We start from the raw sequence: 25,506 nt of genomic DNA, 5'->3' as shown, positions 1-25,506 counted from the left end.
TGATTTATTTAAGAGCTATAACATGGTCCGTTCAAGACCTGAGAGCTATAACACAGTCTGTCCAAGACCCGAGAGCTGTGACCCGCCGAGGTGGCTTTAATGTCCGTCACTCCAAATTTTTGTTGTGACGAGACAGAGAACCGAGGAGCATACACTCGCCTGACAGCATTATGGTTTTCTAAGGGTATATACCCAGTAGTGGGATTGCTGGGTCATATGGTAGTTCTAGTCCTAGTTTTTAAAGAAATCTCCTTACTGTTCTCCATAGTGGCCATATCCATTTATGTTCCCATCTACAGTGCAACAGGGTTCCCTTTTCTCCACATCCTCTCCAGAATTTATTGTTTGTAGGTTTTTTTTTTTATAATGTCCATTCTGACTAGTATAAGGTAATAAATCATTGTGTTAATAATTTTGATGTGCATTTCTCTAACAATAAATGACATTGAGCATTTTTTTTTCACATGTTTATTAGACATCTGTATGTCTTCTTTGGAGAAATGTCTGTTTAGGTCTTCTGCCCATTTTATTGATTGGGTTGTTTATTTTTCTGATATTGAGCTGCTGAGTTGCTTGTATGTTTTGGAGATCAATTCTTTGTCAGTTGCTTCATTTGCAATTATTTTCTCCCATTCTGGGCCACCTGCCTCTTTCTTTTTTGTGTTGCAGGGGCGGGGGTGGGGGTGTGGGGTGTGGGGGGGGTAGTTTCTCTCTCTCAGATTCCTGAGTCTGACAGTCCCTCCTGGAATGCTGAGCCCCGCAGTCTCCAGCCTTTTCTGCTCCCAGAGTCTCCGGGCCATCTGAGAAGCCCAAGAATTGCAAAATTCAGAAAATCGAGGGACCTGGCCTTGAACACATTAGTGTGCCCTCCCCACACATGGCTTAGAGCTTGCTGTGTCTCTGTGCCCAAGACCAGGAGCCCTGCCTTCAAACCCCTCCAGTGGGTTTCAGGTGGGATGGGAGAGGGGAGGTAGGAGAGGTGACTGATCCCCAACCCCGACACCCCCCCAGCCCCCCACACGTCCTCTGGTTACTGCAGCCTCTGAGGGACTGTCTGGCTAGGGGTTTGATGATTGTCTTCCTGGGCCTTATGTGGATCTTTCGGGGGATGGGGCAGGGGTAGGGAGTTGAGTTTGTCTTGCTGCCTGGACCTTAGCAAGTCTGAGCTGGGAGTTCCTGGGGCTGGTTTTTCCCTCGCTTGTACAAGGAGGGGTTGGAACTCTGAGCTCTTTGCAGCCGATGTCTGGTCTTTTATGACTAGTCACAGGCACTTCCTCAGAGTTTCTAGTCCAGCTTTCTAGTTGTCAAACCCACAGCCCTCTTCTGCCTTTCAAGGAGTGCAGGCTGATGGCTCCTCTGGCCGTGGGCTTTTGGCTTTCCCCTGGGGCAAGGCCTGGGGGTCCCAGGCACCTCCATGTGGGAGGCTGTGGCTGAGGGTCCCTGTGGGAACGGGAAGGGAGACACTGAAACACCGACAACCCCCTCTCTGCCTGCGGGAGGTTCACCGATGGAATGGTCTCTCTCTTTTTTTTTTTTTTTTTTTGTGGCGGGAAGAAGGAGTGGTGTCCCAGGCAGAGTGGCCCAGATTCCGGCCACCTCACCTTCTCCCTTCCCCCATCTTTGGTGAGATGGAAGAATTTCTGGTTCTGACTGTCGGTGGCCAGCAGCCTGCCAGTTCTCCAGACTCTCCTAGGCAGGACCTCAGCCTGGAGCCCGGCTGGCCCCTCCCTGGGTGCAGAAAACCAGCCCCCAGCAGGGCTCTCTGGCCCTCTGTTCCACGTGGGTGGGCAGTTTCCCTCTGAGGGGCAGGCCAGGCCCCTGCCCTGAGTCCCCGGAGACCGATATCATCTATAGTAAAAGCATACAAGTTTTCCTGGCTCCATCCCAGGCCTGGAGGGGCGGCCTTTTCTGCTGTCCCCTGCCTCCTGTCCCCCATCACAAGTCAGGGGAGGAGTGCTCTGTAAAGAAACTGGGTTTGGGGTTTTTTTTTTTTGCCTTCAGTTCAAAAATGAAGTAAGTGCTAGAATCTTTCTGTGTCTGGTGGGCTGGGAGGATGGCCGGGGTGGGGGAGGCAGCCAGCTCATTCGTTTGTTTACTCAACAGTTAACCATGGGCGCCAGCTAAGTACAAGCTCTGTTTTCCGCTCTGGGGCTCCAGGCATGAGCCCAGGAGAGGGGTAGGTTCAGGAAGGCTTCCTGGAGGAAGGGACACCAAGCAGAGTCCCTTGGTAAGCTGGGTAGGTGTTTACCAGGCAGGGTCTGCAGGCAGATGGTGCTGGCTGGCTCCCGTTGCGATTTCTGCCCGCTTGTAGTTGGTTGGGAAGACTGTGTTATGCCCACATCTGGCACAGTACCCTTGGCACTGAGGCGGAGGGTGGTGCAGGCTGTGCCTGCAGGCATAGGTCGGGGTGTGGAGGGGCTCTAGGCTCCAGCTTTCCTCCTGGTCAGATTGCCGGGAAAGACTTGGGTGGTGCATATAGTCCAGGTGGAAGAGGGGCACGTGATGTGTTTCTGGAGTGAGGGTGGTGGGTCTGGAGTGGCAAGCTTTTCCCTCCAGGATTCCATCAGAAAGACCTCTGGAGGGGCTGCTCTTCTTTCCTGCCAAACTACAAAAGAAGCAATAGGGAGGGGGCGAGATAGGGAAGGCGCTCATTCATTCACCCCTTTGCAGGCCCGGAGCAGAGGAGATAGGACAGATGGGGCTGTGTCCCCTCCCTCTTGGTGGCTGCCCCAACCCCAGCTCCTGCCTTGGTAGAGGAGTTTGGGGGCAGCTGGGGAAGGGGTGGGGACACGAGTGAGGGAGGAAACCTCGCCCCTGCCCTGGCTGCAGTCTCCCCCTGAAGCTGGACTGGGAGGGGCGCTCAGATATTTGCATCTCTCCTAATATTTAAGTGATGGAGCTGGGCTCCTGCGAGCAGCTGCCCTGGAGCCAGCTGTTGGGCTTCGGCCTCCCTCCCAAATTATTTGTTCTCTGATCCAAGTCCCTGCCCTTCCAGCTGTTCCCCTTTCACTCACAGGCACTTCCTCTGATGGTGCTGGTTCTTGTTCTTCGTAACCATCCCTGTCTTGAGTACCCATGACATGCCAGGCCCGAGGCTGGACACTGTATTCAAGGGCTCTTGGTCCTCCCGGAACCCAGCAAGATGGACAAGTCATGAAGGTCACGGGTAGCCCGAGGCCACACTGGAAGGGAGACCCCGGTGCTCTGCGCCCCGGTTCTCGCCTGGGCCACCTCACAGGCTGACCCTGCCTGGCCTGAATGGAAGTCGCAGTCTGCCTAGCAGTGGGCGGCCAGAGCTTGGGGTCTGGCAGAGGCTGCCTGTTCCCGTTTCCTGGCCTCATTGCTTTCCGGCTCGGTGACCACGTTAGTGACGCTGGAATCACAGGGCCCACCGTGCAGGTGTGCGTCCAAGGCTCAGCACGATACAGGTGCCATGCTGGTGACATGTAGCGGGTGCCGTACTGTTACCGAGAGTCTGGCTTTTAGGGGGCGGGGTGGGGTGTGGAGGTAGCGCAGTGTGATGGTGATGGTTTAGCATGCTGGCTCAGCCTGACTTCACCCTCACCCGTGCTGGGATGTTGGGCTGGTCGTTAGCCTCTCTGTGCCTCAGTTTCTCATCTGTAAAATGGGGACGAGAGGGAAATAGCTCATCTCCTGGAGGTCTTGGGAGGTGAATGAGTCCTTAGAGTTGCGCCTGGTGTGTGATGAGCACCGGTAAACGCTAAGTTAAAGATTCAAGGCAACAAGCACTCCTTAGAGGCTCACAAGTCACGTGAGGCTTGGCCCTGGGCCCTCGATTTAGTAACAAGAAGACCACAGACCGGGGGGCTTACATAGCATACGCTTACTTCTCTCAGTTCTGGAGGCTGGATGTCCGAGGTCAAGACTGGCAGATTCATTGTCTGGCGGTGGCTTCCTGGTTCACAGACGGCATATTCTCACCGTGCCGATACGGGGCTAAAGGGGAGAGAGAGCGCTCTGGGGTCTCTTATAAGAGTGCTGATCCCATCACAAGGGCTCCACCCTCAAGACCTCATCACCCCCAAAGGCTCTCCCTCTAAGACCCCATCACCTTGAGGGATGGCATTCAACCTGTGAATTTGGGGGAACACATTCACTCTGCAGCAGGGCCCAACGTGGACAGATGAGCCTGGCTCCTACCCCCAGCATGGTGACGGTCTTTTGGGAGGAACATGATGACTATTCTGGGAGTTGAGGAGAAGGGAGGCTGACTGGGACCCTGGTCGCCAGCACTGGGCCTTCCTCTGCCTGTTTCCTGGAGCAGATGAGTTGGTATGCAGGCCCTGGCTGGCTTCGAACTTCTCTCTCTCTCTTTTTTTTGATCTGGACCATTTTTAAAGTCTTTATCGAATTTGTTACAATATTGCTTCTGTTTTATGGTTTTGTTATTTTTTGGCCGGGAGGTATGTGGGATCTTAGCCCCCCCGACCAGGGATTGAACCCACACCTCCTGTACTGGAAGGCAAAGTCTTAACCACTGGACCGCCAGGGAGGTCCGTCTCAACCTTCTCTAAGGGGATGCTGCTCTGGGCCCTGGGCGGATCTGGGGGCCTTGTGACTGATGCCCCCTCATCCCATGGGCCTCTGCCTTAGCAGTGCCCAGTGTGTCCTTTGGTTTGTGACCGGCTCAGGGGCTGAGTGGTGGCCACTGAAGCTGGACAGAGATCTTGGGTGCCTTTGGGGGACGGTGGGGCGGGTGGAGCCGCTGGCTGGAGCTGACTCCAGGAGGGTTGGATGCCTAGATTTCCTTCTTGTGGGATTCCCAGGAGGGGGATGGAGAGGAGGCTTGTGAGCCCATGGGAGGGCAGAGATCCTTGCTTACTTTCTCCCCAGGCACTCTCGGGGTGCCAGGCCCACTCAGCCCTCCTGACAGGACCTCTAGGAAGCGGGGACCAGTAATCTTCTAACAAGCTCTGGAAATGATTCTGATTGTCAGCTAGAGCTGAAAATGATCTGGAACCAGAACTTTAGAACCGCAAAGGAATGTGGAGAACGAATGCAAGAATATATGGCGATGCAGGCTACCTGATGCTGCGGAAGAAAGGCCCAAAGCTGTGTCTCTCCGTGAGCCTGCTTTACAGATATGCACGCAGTGAAAAGATTGGAAGGATGTTTGCCAGACTATTGATAGTGCTTATCTTGGTCGTGGGTTGATAGGTATTTTTCCCTTTGTTTCTCTGTGTTTTGCAGATTTTCTGCATTGCACATACACTTTCTGTATTGCTTTTAGAGTCAGGAAAAGAGCAATAGATATTATTTTTTAAGGTTCATTGTCAAAAAGAAAACTCACCCAATGCACCTTCCCACCCCAGTTTGAGAGACTCAAAGTGCCCATTCCTTTGGCTGATGGTGGCCAAGCCAGGACCCCTGGGTCCTGCTGACTCTTTCCAGCTGTGGATTGGGGTGCTGAGTGGAGTGAAGCCCAAACGTGCAGGCTATGGGGCCAGTTCTGCAGGCAGCACCAGCAGCTACATGTTCGGCTGCAGAGGACTGTGGCCGGAACCTTGGTCCTCAACCTCGGCCCAGGAGGGGAGGTGGCCTCACCCGGCCCCTCCAGCTCTCCTGAGTGTTTGGAATCACTGAGCCTGTGGTTGCAGGAGTGATGAGAGAAACTTGGAGCTGGTGGCAGCCCCCAAGATGGCCCTCATGGGGTCATTGGGTGTCCCAGCTGGAAGAGACCAGCGTGCTGAGGCCAGAGGGGTCAGCTGCCTAGCTCAGGCAGTGTGTAGAGGTGACTTGTGACAACTCCATGCATCGTCCGGCAGCCCCCAGCTCTGGGTCATTTGCACAGACACCCCCCCCCCCCCGCCTCCGCCCCAGACCCTCCTACACCTAGCAGTTCTGCTGAGGACAACTTGGCTGAAATTCTCCATTTTTAGTTAAGAAAGGAATTACTCCTGCCTGCAGCTCTGTTTCCTGGAGGTGCTTTCTCTCTGCCGCTCCAGACCTCCCCCAACTCAGGGCCTTTCAGGCTGGGTAGGTTGTGTCTCTGGTGATGTAAGGGACCTGGGAAGTTTCTTGGCGTGTGTATGAGAGGGCCCTCTCCTTCTCCCTGCTGCATGGTCCCCGCCGCTGGTGGCTGGAAGGGCCTGGCTTTCTGGGGGCTTCTTAGGGTGGGAATCAGGGAGGTACTGATTGGCAGCCTGGGCCTCGCATGGCCGGCAGGCAGGTCAGAGGTTATCGGGCTGAGCTGGTGGAGCTGGTGGTGTGGTGGTGCTAGGCGGTGGGGCGGGGGTGGGTCTCCCAGAGCCCTCTGTGGCGCGGAGGGCTTGGAGCTCACTGTACACAGTTCTCATTTTTTCCCTCTCCCGCGGGCCAGAAGCAGACTTGAGAAGTTGTCTGTTTTGAGGGTGCGGCTCTGTACAGGGAGGGGTGGGGGGGTAGTTTATCTGTCCACCTGCAACCATGGCTGAAGGCTTCCACACTGGCTGTTTTGGGAAGAAAGTGCCGGGGACAGGAGGACTCCTTACAGGGTCACATTTAAGGCTGGTCACCTCCAAGGATGCCCAGGGTACAGTGCCCGCGCTGCTCAGAAGACAGGTCCATTTGGTCCTTAGGGAGGTTTTCTCTAAATGTGTATCGTCCAGAAAACACTCAGAGGCTCAAAGAACAAATGTAAAGAGAAAAGAATAAGCAGGTGCTTGCCTGATAACCTGGGCTGGGCGGCCCCTGGAAGGAGCCACAGAAGAACAGAACAGGAGCTGTGTGGTCAGCTCAGGGAGGTGGGGTGCAAAGCCCAGGAAGGGGCTGGGAGTCAGAGGGAGCGTGTAGGTATCCCATGGCCACAGTAGAGACCGCGGGCTGGGGGCTTAACGCAGGGTTCTGAGCCCAGAAAGTCCAAATTCACGGTGTGGGCGGGGCTGGTTCCTTCCGCTCAGCCTTTCCTCCAGATTCTGTTGGGTCCCGCCGACCTTGGTGCCCTGGCTGGTAAAGTATCCCTCCAGTCTGCTTCCTGTCTGTCTCTGCTCTTAGGAGGGACCCTCACTCTCAGATTTTGCGTGCTCAATCGTATCCGATTCTTAGAGACCTTATGGACTGTAGCCCGCCAGGCTCCTCTGTCCATGGGATTCTCCAGGCAAGAATACTGGAGTAGGTTGCCATTTCCTCCTCCAGGGGATCTTCCTGACTCAGGGCTCGAACCCACATCTCTTGTGTCTCCTGTATTGGCAGGCAGATTCCACCCTAAATCCAGGGTGATCTCATCTTGAGGCTCTTAATTACATCTTCAAAGACCCTCCTTCCAAACAAGGGCATGTACACAGCTTCTGGGAATTAGAACACCCACCGATCTTGCCCTTCCGCAGTGCCCTTAGGGGCAGCAGAGTGTCTGGATGTGGATCCAGAGACCAGGCTTAGATGGGCTTAATGGCATGACTTTGATCGAAGGCCTCCCTGGGTCTCAGCCTCCCCATCTGTGTCCCCAGAGGGTGATGTCACCCCGTTCCTGATCGTTTGCCCGGTGATACAGCCCGGCCTGGAGGCTGTGCCCTGCTAGCTTTAGGTCTTCAGTGAAAGTGAGAAGTGTTAGTTGCTGTCGTGTCTGACTCTGTGTGACCCCATGGACTGTAGCCCACCAGGCTCCTCTGTCCATGGATTTTCCAGGCAAGAATACTGGGGTAGGTTGCCATTTCCTCCTGCAGGGGATCTTCCCAACCCAGAGATCGAATCTGGGTCTCCCAGAACCGCACGCATACTTGTTACCACTGAGCCACACGGGTCCTCTCCAGGTTCCAGGCTGTTGTGTGGCCTTAGCCAGGAGCTTGCCATCTCTGGCGAGTGCCCAGTAAGGCCTTCAGAGAGGTGTCCTGGAGGTGGCCTCGCTCGGCCCCACTGGGGATCTTTGGAACAGCTGGGTGGCTCCTGGGAGCCCCTTCCAGAATCTTCTCGGGGTCCAGCTGTGGCCTGTCTCACTCTACAAACCCACTTCCTCCTGGTTTTCTGGACTCCTCCTTCTCTGCCAACCACCCCCCCCTCGCCCCCCCCAACAAGCTCACGCCATCCTTGAGTGTAGAGACCAGGTCCCCCTGAACCCGCGAGTCAGCCTTGGAGCCTATAGGGTTTTGCGGTCACTGAGACACCAAGCTTCCCCAGCCCAGCTTGGCCAGTTTGGGGTCATGCGCTGTGACCCACTCCATTCCTCAGGAGGCCTGGGGGAGCAGCTGGACTCCTGGGTGCTGCCCTGAGCGGGGCCTGAACTCTGCTCCTCGGGTCACTGTCCCCTGTAATTAGACTGGAGCTCATGTGGGCCTGGGCAGCAGCCGCCTGCCGCCCCCGGGCCACAGCCCAGAGACTCACAGAGCTCTATCTGTCCCTCTGGTGTGATTAATGAAGGCTCCACCTGGGCCCAGCAGCCCCTGGTATTAGGCTTTTTTTTTTTCTTTTGCATTTTTTAAGTGTTTCTACCAGTTCCTGCTATAGTCAGCGGGGTGATTCCTCTGCCCGCTGGTTGGGGAACGACCAACCCCCTCTGGGCTGAGAACAGAGAAGGGAACCAGAGCTTCTCCAGGAGGGGCTGTCCCCCCCGACCACCGGCCTGACAGCCCGGTGCCATGGAGCCGAGACTGACCGGGGGTCTCCAGGTCCTGCTCTGCCCCCTGCCCAGTCATGGGGAAGAATCTGCATGGTCACAGACAGCTGTGAGCTGGCCGGCTTGTCTGTAGACTCTTTTTGTGGACGGGATGACTCTTGCTCTGTGGTCGGGGGTGGGGCGGGGGGAGCATGCAGGGAACAGCCCTCCATGGGATGCTCTGGTCGGCGGAGGGGCTGTGCTCCAACCTGGAAGCAGCTCCTCAGTTCTCCTTGCAGGACAGGACCCCCTGGGGTGTCTGGGGCAGCGGGAGAGCGGTGTGTGGATTAAGGGGGAGGGGTGTGTGCATTAAAGGGCCCTGTATCCTTTGAGCCCTTGGAGCTGCAGCCCATGGCTTCAGGTTTTGAAGTTAGTCTCCTCTCAGGGGCTGCCTCCTGTCCTTCTCAGCTGCCATTTATCAGGGAACCTTTGACCCACGGAGGCCAGAAAGGTCCTCTGTCCCCTCTGGTCCCCTGCAGGTAGGGCCGCACCTAGGCCCTCTTCTTCGCCTTTCAGGAAGCCTGGGTTCACTGCCCTCCTCCCACGTCCCCATCCGGGTCAGGATATTCTTTGCCTGTCTGCTCGCATCTCTGCGTGTGTAGCTTCGGCCCAATTCCGTCTGTCCTCGCTCTGCAGAATAGAGCTCACAGCTGGCCTAAGGGGAGGACAGATGGGTCCCAATGCACTCGTGTTCCCGTAACTTTTAATTTTACCACGGAAAGAAGGAAGTGCAGTGTCTTAGGGTGATTGTTAGAGCCGGCCTGGAATGACCCTGGTGTCGCCAGAGCCAGGGGGAACCGGGAGATGGCCGGAGCGGGAAGAGGCCCCAAGTTAAGAAGTGGCTTCCTTGTAACATTTGTTGTGGTTTTGCTCTGTAGGGAGGAATTTCTTGAGTAGAAGTTGCTACGTGGCTGTCCCACAATAACTACCAGGGTCTCTTCTGTCAGGCGGCTCCTTGACCCTGAGTGCCGTCACCCAGGACCCTTCTCTGTTGGCAACGGGGGCGGGAGGGGAACACGGGTTTATGAACCCACCTTAGCTGGTTGAACTCGTTGCCCCGATGGGAACACTGTTGGGAATGAACAGGGTGCCCTGACTGAGGACAGTGAAGCAACAGGTGCGGGTGGGGATGTCCCGGGGGGCTGGACGTCCCAGGTGGCCCTGCCCCAGGAAGATGGGGATGGGGAGGCTCAGAGGCTGGGTGGGGGTGGCAGCCCAGGAATGGGTCACTGGGCCAAGGCATAGGCAGCTGCGACGGGCCGGGGTGAGCTGACGGCTAATGCAGGCCGAGAGGGGAGAGGGTCTTCACACCAGTCTGTCCAATTCCAGGGCACCCATGTGCCCCGCCAGAGCTGGTGAGGCCCCGCGGGATGTGGCTTCAGCATCATCAGAGACTGAGGAGGCTGAGTGGAGAGGCCGCGGCAGCCGAAAGACCTGTTCGGGGTCTTCCTTCTGCGGCTGCCAAGCGCCCCGGATCAGGGAGCACTTCAGGTGATAGAAGTGTGCTCTCTCCCGGGTCTAGAGGCCGGAAGTCAGGTGTGGGCGGTACTGGTTCCTTCTGGAGACTCTGAGGGAAGGTCTCATCCAGGCCCCTCTCCCGGCTCCAGCTATGAGAATCCTCAATGTCCTTGGCTCGTGGGTGCACCCTTCCATCTTCACACGGCTTCTCTGTCATCTTCTCCTTTTCTGTGTCTTATGAGGACACCTGTCTGGGTTCTGGGCCCGCCCTCATCGAGGATGGTCTCACCTTGAGAGCCTACCCTGAGTCCATCTGCGTGCTAAGCGTGCATGCTGTCACTTCAGTCCTGTCCGACTCTTTGCAACCCTGTGGACTGTAGCCCACCAGGCTCCTCTGTCCATGGGATTCTCCAGGCAAGATTACTAGGGTGGGCTGCCATGCCCTCCTCCAGGGGATCTTCCCAGGGATCAAACCCTCGTGTCCTATATCTCCTGTGTTGGCAGGTGGGTTCTTTACCACTGGTGCCGCCTGGGAAACCCAGGGACCCTTTTTCCACATCACTTTCACAGGTGCCCAGAGTTAGGACTCAGACATACCATCTTGGGGGCCACTGTGGGACCAATGTCTTCTGCAGACAGCTTAAGATTTGGATGCCCTTGTACAGGCATCCCGTTCTAGGTGGATTAGACCGTGTAGCTGAGCTGGGGAGGGCAGGTTCTGCCTGTGTCCTCGTTTGCCAACATGCTGGAGAGAGCTTTTTCCAGGGAGAAATTAATGTGATGAATTGGGGATTAAGAGAGGGTCTGGAATCTGAGGGCTGGCTACTGACCACAGCTGCCACTGGGCTTCCTGCCCATCATGGGTGGGTTCTTGTTCATGTCCTGAGTTGAGGGGGCCAGGGTCACCTTTGCACTCTTTGTGGTACCTGGAGGCGTCGTGGGCAGGAAGGGCTTTGTGGAGGGTGCCCCTGTGGTGAGTGGCAGCCTGGGGAGGGGGGGAGGAGGGGCCTGCTCGTTTCTCTTGGCCCAACTAGGCAACCCAGCTGGCGGGCACAGCCGGCCTCCTTCGCACGTCGCTGTTCCAGGGCGGGCGGTGGGCCAGGCCTCCCCGGGGGGAGACTGTGAGGAGCAAGAACGCACCCCGAAGTGCCCATGTCCTAACAGCCGAAGGAAAAGACAGTCCTCAAATTGTTGGGGGAGGATCTTCCAGGCAGTCCAGTGGTTAAGACTTCGCCTTCCAGTGCAGGGTGTGTGGGTTCAGTCCCTGGTTGGGGAGCTAAGAACCCACATACCTCTAGGCCAAAATACCAAAACATAAGACAGAAACAATATTGTAACAGATTCAATACAGACTTTAAAAAGGGTCCACGTTAAAAAAAATCTTAATTAAGAGGAGTGGAGAGGCTGGGGGCTTTCCAGGTGGCTCTAGTGATAAAAAGCCTCCTCCCAGTGCAAGAGACATAGGAGACACAAGTTTGATCCCTGGGTCAGGAAGATCCCCTAGAGGAGGGCATGGCAACCCCCTGCAGTATTCTTGCCTAGAGAATCCCATGGACAGAGGAACCTGGCGGGCTGCAGTTCATGGGGTCACAAAGAGTCGGACATGACTTAGCATACACACGCTGAGAAGTAGACCTCACGCTTTTTGCCTGGGTTTCTAGAGCGCATGGGGGACCCACAGTTCTCAGGGGCACTGGACTCACCCCGAAGGGCCCCTCATGGCTCAGTTGAAGTGGCTCGGCTGGGTCCTCCAGCCCAGAGGGCGCAGGCCACCATGTGGAGCGGTGCAGGGTGCGGAGGTGCAGGCCTGCGTCTGGTCAGGGAGCAGCGGCTGTGTGCTGCCCTCAGCCGCCTGTGCGGCTAAGCCCAGGGAGACAGTGTCCTCAGCCACCATGCCGGGCCCCGGGACCCTGAGCAGGAGTGGGAGGCAGGGGGCTGGCGCCAGACGAGGTTCTTAGGCCGCGTTGGAACTCACAGCCTGGCCAGGCCTGCTCGGGGAGGGCGGGGGAGAGGCCTCAGGGGAGGATCCAGAGCTGTGGGTGCCAGTGCTGGGCCTGTCTCTTCCTTTATTTGGACTTTGTCTTTGGCTGGGTCGTTGTTAAACAAATGTGTTTCTTGGTGGGAAATCCAGGGCCACCCGTTGCTGTTTACCGATGTCCCTGTCCTGGGCTCTGCTGGGCCACAGCGTCTATTATAAGCACTTCCTTTTGGACTGTTTCGCTTCCAGAGGACACCCCCTCCCATTGAGACTCTAGTGGGGGTGCTGGGGGACCCCGGAGTGCTTACCCGTCAGTTACTGCCCCGAGGCTGTTTCCTGGGGAAGAGTGCTAACCCCTTCCTGCCTTCCCGGTGTTGGGCGCTAGGTGGGCACCAGGGGCAGATACCGGCCGTGGGTGTGATGGACTCAGGGGAAGGAAGGCTCGTGCAGCCTCGTCCACCCCCGAGGTGCACAGACAGATGGTAATTATACCAACAACAGCTGTGATTGCTGCCTGGGCATCGCCGTGTCCACCTGCCGCTGACACAGCTGACACGGCACGTGGAGAAGCGGAGGCCCAGAGGTGACGGTGGTCATGCCACCCTGTTCGGGCCTCTGCATTTGGTCCCGAGGCAGGAGTCCACTGTGCGTCCGGGCTGCAAGGCCCCCACACCCGGCCAGCTCTCAACTCATTCGAGGCACGGAGGGCCATTGTCCTGCCCTGTCCTCTGCCTGGAACCGTCCCCCTGGCCCCACCCAGCCCCCCTGCCCCCCGTGAATTCGTTCGTTTGCTGGGACCATGTCTTGCTTTTGTGGTCTTGGGTTCTTTTCCTTTGCAGGCGTGTTATTTCAGGGACTGGTCTGTTGGCCTGTTGATTCTTCTTCCATCTTCTCTGCCGCCCTGGAGGGAGCTTGTCCACCCAGCTGCAGCGCCAGCTCCTGGTCTCCATGGGAGACTGGACCCAGGGCGACTGAGTCCACCCCAGGGGTCACACATGCCCCAGACTTGCTCTGATGGGTTTTTCTGTGCTCTTCCTCTGCATCCTCAGGCCAGGGAGCGGGGAGGTGCCCTCCACCTGGCACCCTGGGTTCCCTGGGTGTCTGACCCTGGCTCCCACGTGGCCACTGTTCCTCAGGACAGAACTTGCTTTGCTGCCTAGAGAATCCCGTGGACAGAGGAACCTGGCGGGCTGCAGTTCATGGGGTCACAAAGAGTCGGACATAACTTAGCATGCACACGCTGAGAAGTAGACCTCACGCTTTTTGCCTGGGTTTCTAGAGTGCATGGGGGACCCACAGTTCTCAGGGGCACTGGACTCACCCCGCAGGGCCCCTCAGGGCTCAGTGGAAGTGGCTCGGCTGGGTCCTCCAGCCCAGAGGGAGGACTCACACTGACCAGGGCCGCTGCTTCTGGAGCCTGAGCCTGGGATTAGAACCCCCCTGAGCTGTGGCAGTGGCCACAATACTCCTCCCACGGGAGCTGATTGGTTTAGACCTGTTCTTTGCATGATGTTTGTCCCAGCCTGGAGCAGGGCTGTAGGGCTCGCCCCACGTGCCCTCCCCAGACTGAGGTGTGCTCTGGGAAGTTCTCCGGAGCGAGGAGAGGTTTGCTCACAGCTGCGCCCTCACAATGGCCTCTTGTCTGCAGCACATTCCTCCTTAAACAGGCCCAGATCCAAGCTGCTGTCGCCCCGACCCCCACGGCACGATGCCGATGCCGGGAGGTTTGCATTTGGCCAGGCGGCTGGGCCTGTGCGGCAGGCAGCCGAGACTGTAGGTGTTTGATGAACCAGGAGAGGCTGAGCCTGAGGCGCGGTGATCCACACCCTCCCCCTCTTCTTAGCAGGGTTTGTTTTTTAAGAACAGTGTTGATGGTTTTATCCCCTGAAAATATGAGGTGACCCGCATTAGCGTAGGCACCTTGGGAAAAGGCAGGAAAGTGTAATGAATTAAACAGCCACCTTAATTCCATCCAGAGATGGCTGTTTTTCTCCAGTATGCAGGCGCATGTGTGTGTGTGCGTGCGCGCATGTGTGAGAGAGACGACGTCAGGCCCGTGCACGCATCTTGGGTTGTTCTGCTATTTTTACTTAGTCTTCTCAGCATTTCTCATCTTCAGAACCATGATTTTGATGACTTTGCAGGACTCTGGCATATGGGTTCAGAAAATCTCCATAAACTCGAAGTGTTTCCAGCGTTTGCTGTTTTAATGCTGATGCAAACGTCTCATACATAAATCTTTCCGTAGATCTGATCATTTCCTGGGGGGTGAATTCCCAGCAGTGGGTCGAAGGTCTTCAGGCTCTTGTGCATGTGGGGGAGGGCGGGTAGGGGCCAAGGACAGCTTTTGGGAGCAAGGAAGGTTCAAACCTGGTTTTGGGGGCGGAGGTCTTGCATTCACGAGAGGAAGGAAGGGGGCGTGCTCACTTGGGAATGGTGTGAGCAGGGGTGGGCCCCCGTGCCCTGTGGGCGATGGCAGTCCTTTCCCCTTCCAGTGGCAGTGTGGGGACCCTCCCAGGACAGCCCGGCCCCATATTTGCCAGTTGCCCTGCAATGGTGCATTCATCCTGTCCAGCTGGGCACCACTAACCTGCCTAATGGGGGCATTAACATCCGGCAGGCAAGAGAGGAAGCAGCCTCATGCCCCTCCCCACTGGCCTGGTTCATTGAAAGGTCACTTTCTGCCCATCAGTCCCTCAGAGAGCCAGTCATCAGATGTGGTCACCTAGGGGCGTCCATTCTGCAAAATGACCAGCTCCAAACACTCTTGTTGGCTTCCATGGCCACACGTGGACACCCTGGGCTGCCTGCCTCTCCGCCGGGAGCAGGGAGAAGAGTAAAGTCAAAAAAATACCTGCTGCCATGGTGGGTTATACCCATTCTCCAAGGAGGAAATGGAGGGTGTTAGCAGGGAGAGTTGGACCCTGGGAAGGGAGAGGTGGCGTTGCATCGGTGGGCACGACTGGAGAGTGTTTCTAGGATGCCCGTGGGGGACGGAATACCAGAGGACCCTGTCCTGCCAGCTTCATGACAAGCTGCCTCCTAATTTTTCCCAGCTGGGTGCTCATCACGTCACGACATCTTCTGTGTAGAGACAGCTGCTCCCGGGGTGTCCCTTGCAGAGCCTGCCTTAAAAAAAAAAAAATGATCTTTGGTTTCATCACCGAATATTTCGGGGCAGATCTCGAGCGATGTTATTCTGTGATGACTTCTCCCACCGGCCAGGGTTTTGTGTGATTCTGGGAAAGGAAAAAGGAGGCTGCTCTTCCTCCCCTGGGCCCCTGATGCAGCAGTTTTCTGGAGGTCGGCCACACTTCCATCGGTCCATCTGTTGGACGTTTGTTGAGTGTGGTTGGGGCTGGATTGGGGCTGCGTGCAGAGTAGGGGTGACAGCACCCGCAGGAAGGGCCCCTGACAACCTTGTAGCCCAGAGGTTTCACCCATCTCATGGTCCCTGTGTTAACTTCCTGTGACTGCTGTAACAAATGACAGCAAACCGTGTGGCTTACACAGAAATTGACTCTCATGGTTCTGGAGACCGGAAGATCGAAATCAAGGTGTCAGCAGGGCTAGCTTTGGGGAAGAATCCTTCCTGGCCTCTTCCAGCTTCTGGTGGCTCACGCATTGTTGGCTTTTGACTGTGCCACTTTAGTCTCTGCCTCTGTGATCACATTACCGTCTCCTCTGTATGTCTCAGCCCTCCCTCTTCTTCCTCTGATAAAGACACTTGAAGGACTTAGCGTGTGTGCATGCTGAAGTCGCTCAGTTGTGTCCGACTCTCTGTGACCCCATGGACTGTAGCCTACCAGGCTCCTCTGTCCATGGAATTTCCCAGGCAAAAATGCTGGAGTGGGTTGCCATTTCCCTCTCCAGGGGAATCTTCCTGACCCAGGGATTGAACTCTCATCTCCTGAAGCTCCTGCATTGCAGGCGAATTCTTTACCACTGATCCATCCAGGAATTATGCAACCTGCCAATCCTAAATCCAGGACAATCTCATCTTGAGTCCTTACCTTAGTGACATCTGCAAAGACTTTTTCTTTTCAAAGGAGGTCATATTCTCAGTTCTAGGGGTTGGGACTGGGACATAATCTTTGGGGGGGGGGGCACTGTTCAAAGTGCAACTTCTCAGGGTGAGATGGGGCTTGAAGTCCTGGTGCCTGCCTTCCCTGGGCCCACAGTTACAAACCTGTGATCCAGTCTGGCTTCTGAGTTGTGAAGAGAATGCACTCAAGGCCCAGGAAGGGACAGAGAGCTGGCTCGTGTAACGGAGGAGAGGACCCCAACTCTCTTCCCAGTCCTAGCGGACTGGGGTGACCAGGATGACACGGAAGAGAGTGCTGTGAACTGCATGGGGCCTGGGCAGGCTCTGGGAGGAGGCAAGAGTGAGCCTGGCTTTGGGGTGACTTGGAATCCTCGGAGGAGGGGGAGGAGGAGTGCTCATTTGTGGGGATGGTGTAAGCCATCAAGGACACGCCATCAGCCCTGGAGGTTTGCTGAGCAGTGACTGTCCTGATGGTGGAAACAGCCCCTGTCTTCTCAGAGAGAACTAGACTAACCAGGGTGGCTGGCGGTGCCGGGTAGTGAATGTCTGGATGGGTAATATAGCCAAATGCTAAGCATGCAGATAGCATGGGGCCAGGGAGTGGCATGAGTGAGGAAGAAACACCAAAGCCAGGAAGAGCAGCCGAGAAAGGAGAGGATGGTGGAGGGGCTAGGCGTGTGCTTTTAGTGGAGATTTTGTGTTCTGGGGAGCAGTGATCTGTGCACACACTGGTCTGGTTCCAACTCATTGCCAAAGCGGGACTGTGGATGGTTGAGTCTGAGAGGTTTTTGCTTTGGTGCAAGGTCTTAATTTTTGTGAGTCACAGTTGGAGGGGGTTTCAGATGGGTTCGGCAGGGAGGGGGCTCTTTCAAACAGGAGCACAGACCTCGCCGGGACTCCCAGATCATCTCATTCCTGTGGGCAAACCTGGCAAAGAGCCCTCACCCCGCCTAGTTCCTGTTCTTCCCAACTCAGCCCCAAGGAGTTAACACCAAGGACTCCTGGACATGCATGTGCTGAGGTGGGTGGGGCGTGGATCCCTCCTCCAGGGAGCTCACAGACAGACAGGAGCCACTATCGAGGAGAATTTGGACAGTGTTCTTGGGGCGGAGGTAGACCAGATATCTCGGGAGGCCCTGGGAACCACTAGAGATCACAGTTCTGGGCACTTGGCCCTGGACTTTCTGGCCAGTTTAGCAGCTACTTGACCTCTCTCTCCGGCACTTCAGGCTTCTTTGGATGCGCGCTTTGCACCCAGCGGTATCTTGCTGGCCAGCCTCCGGTGAGAGGCGGAGCTGTGCCAGGTTGGGGTCCCTGCACCGGCTTTCCCTGCTGTCCTTGGCCGTGAAACTGATCAATCCGGAAGTTAAGTCAAGTCACGGTTGGGCCCATTGACTGACTGCAGCCCATGGATGCGATTTTGTTTAGCCGCACAGTGTTTTTAAGGAGGTTGTTTGGCTTCGTTTGTGCCAGCATTTAAAAATCAAGAGATTACATATTAAAAAAAAAAAAAGGATCCAGATTTCTCCCTGAATCTGCACAGTTCCCTCTCCGGTCGTCCTACAGGGCCTCAGGGAGGGTTGAGCTTCGCAAGCCGGGATTTTGTGTCCTCTGTCCACCGAGAAGGAGGTGTGCCCAGGGCTTAGAGAGGGTCCCCGGAGGGGTGCCACGTTTGGGGAACTGGTAGTGGCCATGGTCAGGTGTCAGAGTCTGGGGTCCCCTTGGCTTACTCTTACACCCAGCACTTCAGAGCACACACTTCTCTGGCCACCCACCCGCTCAGCCACCCGTCACGCCCTGGTCTTCTGAAAGCGGTTCTGTCTCTAGAGAGGAGATGAGGGTTCTTTGGGAATTTGGAGGAAGGAGGACTGGCAGGAGGGGCTGCTCAGAATGGCCCTGAGAGTTAGGGGGGGACATGGGGGGGTGGGTAGTCCCTGTAATCCTGGGCTCCTGGGGCTGCGAGGTGGGGAGGTGGTGGGAGAGACCCTGTGGGTCGCTGAGGGCCCAGGCCAGAAGGAGCTGGTGAGTGTTCCTGCCATGTGGGCCCATTCCTGCTCCAGTCTTTATAACCAGGAGCAGCTGGTTCTCATTTGCAGCGAGCCTGTGGGGACCGTGGGGCTGGCAGCTTCTCGGGCACCGTCCCCAGCACCTTGGAGGGAGCGGATGAACCCTGTGGAGATGGCGGGGGGCCAGGTGGAAGTGCCGGGCTGTGTGTTGGGGGTGGGAGTTAGGTGGTCAGCATCCTGCATGGGCCTGGGTCTGGCCGGGGCAAGTAGTACAGGATGAAGGCAGATGCCGCCGGGGCCGAGGACTGAGAAATTCGCAGTGGGCTTCGCCGGGATCTCTATTACTCCACCAAGTGGATAACCAAGTGGTTAGGACCCTGGGCCTGGGAGGTAGATGCGTCTTCTGGCTCTGCCGCTCACTCCATGCTGCCAGGCGCATTACTTAAGCACCCAGGCCTCAGTTTTCCCATCCATATCAGGGGATTGTAGCATTACTTACACCATGGGGTTAGGGTAGGGAGCAAATGTGGTTGTGCATGGTAAACCCAGTGTCTTGCCTGTTGTTAAAAGTCCCAGCGTTGGCTGTTCTGCTGACATTGGTATGAGGGTGTCATTCCCATTGAGATTCTTATGGGCTCTTGTTATTAGGGGCATCTCTCATCTGATGGGCTTCCTTGGTGGCTCAGACGGTAAAGAATTTGCGTGCAATGCAGGAGACCTGTGTTCAATCCGGGGGTTGGGAAGATCCTCTGGAGTAGGAAATGGCAACCCACTCTAGTATCCTTGCCTGGAGAATTCCACAGACAAAGAAATCTGGTGGGCTGTGGTACATGGGGTCACAAAGAGTTAGACATGACTAGGCGAGCAACACTTTCACTCTCCCCTCTGTTGGTGGTGGTGGTGTTTGCTGATGCTGTCTGTGTTGGGTGGAGGTGATGAAGGGTAATGACGGTCATGACAGGAAAGAAAGAAAAATGCTGTCTTGAGCTGGAGCATCCTTATAGAGAATGTAGCTGGCGGGCCCCCTGCCACGTCAGGACAGAGGAGTCCCCCAAGCTTCAGTGTTTTCTGTCTCTCCCAGAACATGTGGCTGCTCGTGCCTCAGCGCCTAGTAGAATGGAACTGTCCCCTTTTGTTCCTGAGAGGGCGCAAGAGTCTTCCATCTTGCACCCTTGTCCCATCTTGTGCCGTGAAACGAAGCCCTCACTGCAGCCTCCCCACCGGCTGCCTTCCGACGTTCACCACTAGCAGGATGCTTCCAGGCGTTCCCCAGCCGTCTGCTTATCACCTTCTCCTCGCTTTGTCTTCCAGCCTTGAAAAGATCTTTTGAGGTCGAGGAGGTCGAGACGCCCAACTCCACCCCACCCCGGAGGGTCCAGACGCCCCTGCTCCGGTCCTCTGTGGCCAGCTCCACACAGAAGTTCCAGGACCTGGGTGTGAAGAACTCAGAGCCTGCAGCCCGCCATGTCGACTCCTTGAGCCAGCGATCCCCCAAGGCTGCCCTGCGGAGGGTCGAGCTCTCCGGGCCCAAGGCTGAGCCTGTGTCTCGGCGCACCGAGATCTCCATCGACATCTCGTCCAAGCAGGTAGAGAACGCCGGCACCGCCGGGCCATCCAGGTTCGGGCTCAAGCGGGCCGAGGCACTGGGCCACAAGACGCCGGAGCCTGCCCCCCGGAGGACGGAGATCACCATAGTCAAGCCCCAGGAGTCAGCCCACCGGAGGATGGAGACCCCCGCCTCTAAGATGCCCGAGGTGCCCGCTGCCCCCGCCGCTGACGCAGCCCCCAAGAGGGTCGAGATCCAGGTGCCCAAGCCAGCCGAGGGGCCCGCCTCCCCCATCCCACCCCAGACCCTGGAGAATTCAGAACTCGCCCCGATGTCTCAGCTGCAGAGCAGGCTGGAGCCCAAGCCCCAGCCCCCCGCGGCCGAGATCCCACCCAAGAGCCACGAGGGTGAGTAGCAAGGCGCCATTCACCTGTGCTGTGATGACTTGGGGAGTGGGGAGCTGTCTTTGCCCTGGAATCTTGGAGAAAGAGCTGAATATTGAGTTGGGGGGTAGTCTATACTGAAATCTCGGGCGGGGACTGGGGGGCTCTTTCTGTCCCACAGTGGACCACAGTGCAGCAAGTTGGATTTCAGTTATACTCTGCAAAGAATCTCTGGGTTGTGAGGGTCCCCCTTTAATTGGTCAACAGGGTCATGGTGTAACCGTGGCTGCGACCCCAGGATGTGGGGGCAGGAACCGGGACAGGCTCGTGTTGGGGCGGGATGGCTGGGACAGGGGACACTGGGACAGGCTCCACGGTCCTGGTGGTTGGTGGTCCCTGGGCCTTGGAGAGGCAGGCTCGGGTTCTAGAAGGGTGACAGGTGCCCTGCAGGTGCCTCCAGGGCAGAAGCTGTGGGAGGTGGGAGGGGGTGGTTCCTGCTCTGGAGGGTCTTCCTCCCAAATGAGGGAGGGTTGTGCCCAGACATAAAGGGAACATGACAGCCCCTCATCTCTGCAGGCTAGGATTTTCAGGGCTGCCAGGGGGGATCCCAGGCCAGGGAGCCCTGTGATTCCTGCCCAAGTCTCTGTTCAGGGCTCTTCTGCTGTCTGGGGGGTGATTGAGGCTGTGGCTCTCATCCTTGGAGGGTCTAGACCCAGACTTGTGCTCATGGGGAGCTCACGGGGGGCGTGATGCTGTCCCATGAAACACCATTGCTGCCCCCTGCCCCACAATGAGGGTCTTGGCCCCACAGGCTGTGTTAAGGTGCCGGCTGAGCTGTGAGCCTGGTGAAAGCTGGGTCCAGTTGTAATCCTGGGACTCGGAGCTCAGTAAATGTTCATTCAGTAAGTGTCCCTTGGGTTGGACAGGCAGAACATTCTGGGTTTTTGATTAACCTTTTAAAAATTACTTTTAATGGTGGTAAAACACAGATAATGTTGACCATTGTAGCCGTTTTTAAGTGTACAGCTCTATATGCATATTAAATACATTGCGCTATTGTGCACCTGTCACCACCATCCATCTCCACAACTTTTTCATCTTCCCAGCTGAAACTCTGGCCCCTTTACACATTAACTTCCCCCAATCCCCAGCACCTAGCGCCCACCTTCCTACTTTCTGTCTCTATGAGTTTTAACTACTCTGGGTCCTTCATGTAGGTAGAATCCTAAATGTTTGTCCTCTTGTGTCTGGTTTATTTCACTTTGCACATCTTCAGAGTTCATCCATGTTGCAGCAGGTATCAGAATCTCCTTCCCTTTTTAAGGCTGAATAATATTCAGTTGTATGCATAGACCACACTGCTTATCCATCCATTGTTTTTTTTTTTTTTGTAGGTACTCTATACATATTTATTGTTTTGAAAATTCCTTTGAAAGCCTATTTCTTATTTTTCCTTTAAAAATTTTTTTATTGAAGGATAATTGCTTTGCAGAATTTTGTTGTTTTCTATCGAACCTCAACATGAGTCAGCCATAGGTATACATATATCCCCTCCCTTTTGAACCTCCCCCCCATCTCCCTCCCATCCCACCCCTCTTGGTTGATACAGAGCCCCTGTTTGAGTTTCCTGAGCCATAGAGCAAATTCCCGTTGGCTGTCTATTTTACACATGGTAATGTAAGTTTCCATGTTACTGTTTCCATACATCTCACCCTCTCCTCCCCTCTCCCCATGCCCATTCTCTATGTCTGTTTCTCCATTGCTGCCCTGTAAATAAATTCTTCAATACCATTTTTCTAGATTCCATATATGTGCATTAGAATATGATATTTATCTTTCTCCTTCTGACTCACTTCACTCTGTATAATAGGTTCTAGGTTCATCTACCTCGTCAGAACTGACTCAAATGCGTTCCTTTTTATTGCTAAGTAATATTCCATTGTGCATATGTACCACAACTTCTTTATCCATTCACCTGTTGATGGACATCTAGGTTGCTTCCATGTTCTAGCTATTTTAAATAGTGTTGCAATGAACAATGGGATACAGTGTCTTTTTCAATTTTGATTTCCTCAGGTATATGTCTAGGAGTGAGTTTGCTGGGTCATATGGTGGTTGTATTCCTAGATTTTTAAGGAATCTCCATACCGTCTTCCATAGTGGTTGTATCAATTTACATTCCCACAAACAGTGCAAGAGTGTTCCCTTTTCTCCACACCCTCTCCAGCATTTATTGTTTGTAGACTTTTTGATGATGGCCATTCTGAGGTGATATCTCGTGGTTTTGATTTGCATTTCTCTAATAATGAGCGATGTTGAGCATCTTTTCATGTGTTTGTTAGCCATCTGTATGTCTTCTTTGGAGAAATGTCTGCTTAGGTCTTTTTCCCACTTTTTGATTGGGTTGTTTGTTTTTCTAGGATTGAGTTGTATGAGCTGCTTGTATGTATATTTTGGAAATTAATCCTTTGTCAGTTGTTTCATTTGCTGTTATTTTCTCACTTTCTGAGGGTTGTCTTTCCACCTTGCTTATTTTCCTTTGCTGTGAAAAAGCTTTTAAGTTTAATCAGGTCCTACTTGTTTACTTTTGTTTTTATTTCCGTTACTCTAGGAGGTGAGTCATAGAGGATCTCTTTGATTTATGTCATCGAGTGTTCTGCCTGTATTTTCCTCTAAGAGTTTTATAGTTTCTGGTCTTACCTTTAGGTCTTTAATCCATTTTGAGTTTATCTTTGTGTAGGATGTTCGGAAGTGTTCTAATTTCATTCTTTTACAAGTAACTGTCCAGTTTTCCCAGCACCATTTATTGAAGAAGCTGTCTGTGCCCCATTGTATATTCTTGCCTCCTTTGTCAAAAATAAGGTACCCGTGGGTGCAGGGGTTTATTTCTGGGCTTGTTCCATTGATCTATATTTCTGTTTTTGTGCCAGTACTAGACTGTCTTGATGACTGTAGCTTTGTAGTATAATCTGAAGTCAGGAAGATTGATTCCTCCAGTTCCATTCTTCTTTCTCAGGACTGCTTTGGCTATTCGGGGTCTTGTGTTTCCATATGCGTTGTGAAATTGTTTGTTCTCGTTCTGGGGGAAATGCCGTTGGTCGTTTGATTATCCGTCCACTGTTGACGGACACCTTGTGTCCTGCTGCTTGGCTGTTGAGAGTAAAGCTGCTGTGAACTTGGGTGTACAGATATCTCTAGTTCCTGCTCTAAGTTCTTACTTTAAAAAACAACCACAACAACAAAACCCACAGTGTATTTATTTGGCTGCTCCAGGTCTTAGTTGCAGCATGTGGGATCTAGTTCTTTGACCAGGGATCGAACCCAGGCCCCTGCACTGGGAGCAGGGAGTATTACTGGACCACCAGGAAAGTCCCTGACTTTCCTTTTTAAATGAGAATTTTCCCGTGGTCGGTGGACCTGGGGGCTTGTGATAGGGTGAGGGTAGGGGTGTTGGTGGAGCAGCCGCCTTCTTCTCAAGGTGCACATTTGACCAAGCGGGTCGGCGGGGGCGAGGGCCTGACTCTGAATCTCCCGGGTCGCCGGGCGACAGTCTGGCAGCAGGGACCAGAGGTCCCTTCCAGCCCTACTGTGTGAGTCTGCGTCTCCCCAGACGTGACCCTGCAGAGCCACCCCACCCCCCAGGCGCCGTGTCAGGACACATGGCCTGTGTTTGGGGAGTGGCCGGGAGGCCGTTTCCTCCCGCTCTTCTGTTGGTCCAGGGCCTTTGCTGCCGGATGCAGCTCGCTCCTGGGGGTGAGGTATTCACACTCAGCTGAGTCAAACAGGATGTGACTGGGGAGACGGTCGTCAACCATCCAGCTGTTGATGAGACTTGGCCCTGGATACCCGAGGAGGTGGTCCCGCTCCGGGGGGCGGGGGAGACAGGCAGGGCGGGTCCGCTCAGGGTGGCATTGACCTGGGTCATCAGGGCAGGCAGGGTGGGGCCTCAGGCATGTCCAAGAAGGTCTTCCTCTAGCGGCAGACACTGCTGGGATTTAACCAGGAAAAGGGGGGTGGGGAGGAGCCTTCCTGGCTGAGGCTACAGTCCAGAGGTGCTGGGAGCCTAGTGTCGGGGCCGGGGCTGTGTGGCTTTTCAGGGGAAAGAATTTCAGTGTCTGAGTGGGGTCCCAGAGCCCCGGACCCGCAGCTCCTCTGTGCAGGTGGGCGTCAGGATCTGCGTGGAGAAGTTCCTGGGCCAGGGCGGCTGTCCTCCGCCCTGGGGGGTCGGCGTATGTGCCAGTTGAGTGTGTACCTGAGTGTGAATTCACGTGTGTGCTGAACCCGCTCCTCTGTGTCTTAAGGCTGGGTGGGGAGGCAGCTCTCTGAGACCTGTGCTCACAGGCTGAGAACTCTTAGGTGCACTTGAAGCAGGTGGGGGTTGGACAGATGCTATGGAGGAAGGATGCTTGGGTTTGGAGGAGGTGAGGGCTTAGATGAGTCTGGGAGAATGCTTTCCATTTAAAACAGCTTTAGAAGACACTGTGGGGTGAGCCTGGAAGTAACACAGGGTGAGACGTGGACTGGGAGGAGGAAGCAAGGCCTGCTGGGGGCTGGGGGATTCGACCTTCACCTGCTCAGCCTTGGACGTCCAGTCCTGAGGTCCTGGGCAAGTGCGGGTGAAGGTCAGGGCCTGATGGAGGGGTGTTCCCGGCATTTATTGTCGTGGCTTCTGGGGGACCCTGGGTCTGAAATCCCCTACTCCTAGTCCTTGTTCTTAGGCTTCATCGGTTTTTCCCATCCTTCCCCTCCTCTGGGTTTGGTCTGTCCAGCCTCTCCAGGAACCTTGGCTTCACTTCCTGTCCGTCTGTCCTGCAGATCTGGCACTCCCATCCCCTACCACCCTGCCATGGGAGGTGGGGGATTGGGTTGGGAGCCCCTGGAAACCCCCCAGCCTGCAGGCCCTGCTCTGACTGCCCTCTGTGATCACTGCCCGCCCTCCGCCCTCCGGGGCGGGGGAGCAGCTGGTGCTGCACGGGCAGAGGATCAGGGAGATTGGGAGCTCTGTGCCCTCTGATCAGACTCAGCCCTCTGCCTCTCCCTCCAGGAAGCCTTCCAGACTGTGACGTGGTTGCAGGGCAGGGTCTCCTGGGACTTCAGCTGAGTTGCTTTAGGGAAATTGACCTCCCTAAAGTACAGCGCTAATAAAATCTATGTCCACTCTGAGTCTTCATTTGCCTGGGGTGGCCTCAAGTGGATTCTTGTGTAGCTCACACCTCTCTGCTTCCCAGCTCTTCCTGCTCTGGTCCTTTCATGGTCTCCCATGCAGGGACTTTCAGGGACCCCATGAGACCTCCCCAAGGACCAAGCAGATACTTTATGGGTCAACTGAGAACCTACACGTCTGATCCACTCACTCTGGCGTGCTGGGTTCTTGGTTTCTGAGATTGATGACCCCTGTCCGTGGACTGGCATCTCCATTCTTGCTCCTCTCTTGGGCTCTGGGTGGGAGTGGCCTTGCCTCCTCTCCCAGGTCCCTGCTCTGCCCCCTTGCTCCTGCTTGGGT

General features: G+C 55.3%; 1 protein-coding gene across 4 annotated transcripts in view; it reads left to right on the top strand.

Annotated features, from left to right (window-relative positions):
• SEPTIN9 (septin 9) overlaps positions 1-25,506 on the top strand; it is a 177,925-nt gene that overhangs the window by 78,206 nt on the left and 74,213 nt on the right. For all 4 annotated transcript variants that reach the window (XM_061144707.1, XM_061144710.1, XM_061144709.1 and 1 more), the window contains one exon: positions 19,386-20,027. In XM_061144707.1, the coding sequence (XP_061000690.1) occupies positions 19,386-20,027 (642 nt within the window). The remainder of the gene's footprint in view (positions 1-19,385; positions 20,028-25,506) is intronic.

The sequence above is a fragment of the Dama dama genome, chromosome 5 (genome assembly GCF_033118175.1).
Source record: "Dama dama isolate Ldn47 chromosome 5, ASM3311817v1, whole genome shotgun sequence".
Lineage (NCBI taxonomy): Eukaryota > Metazoa > Chordata > Mammalia > Artiodactyla > Cervidae > Dama > Dama dama.
The sequence above is the reverse complement of the archived record's forward strand: the minus strand, read 5'-3'. Positions and strand labels throughout refer to the sequence as shown.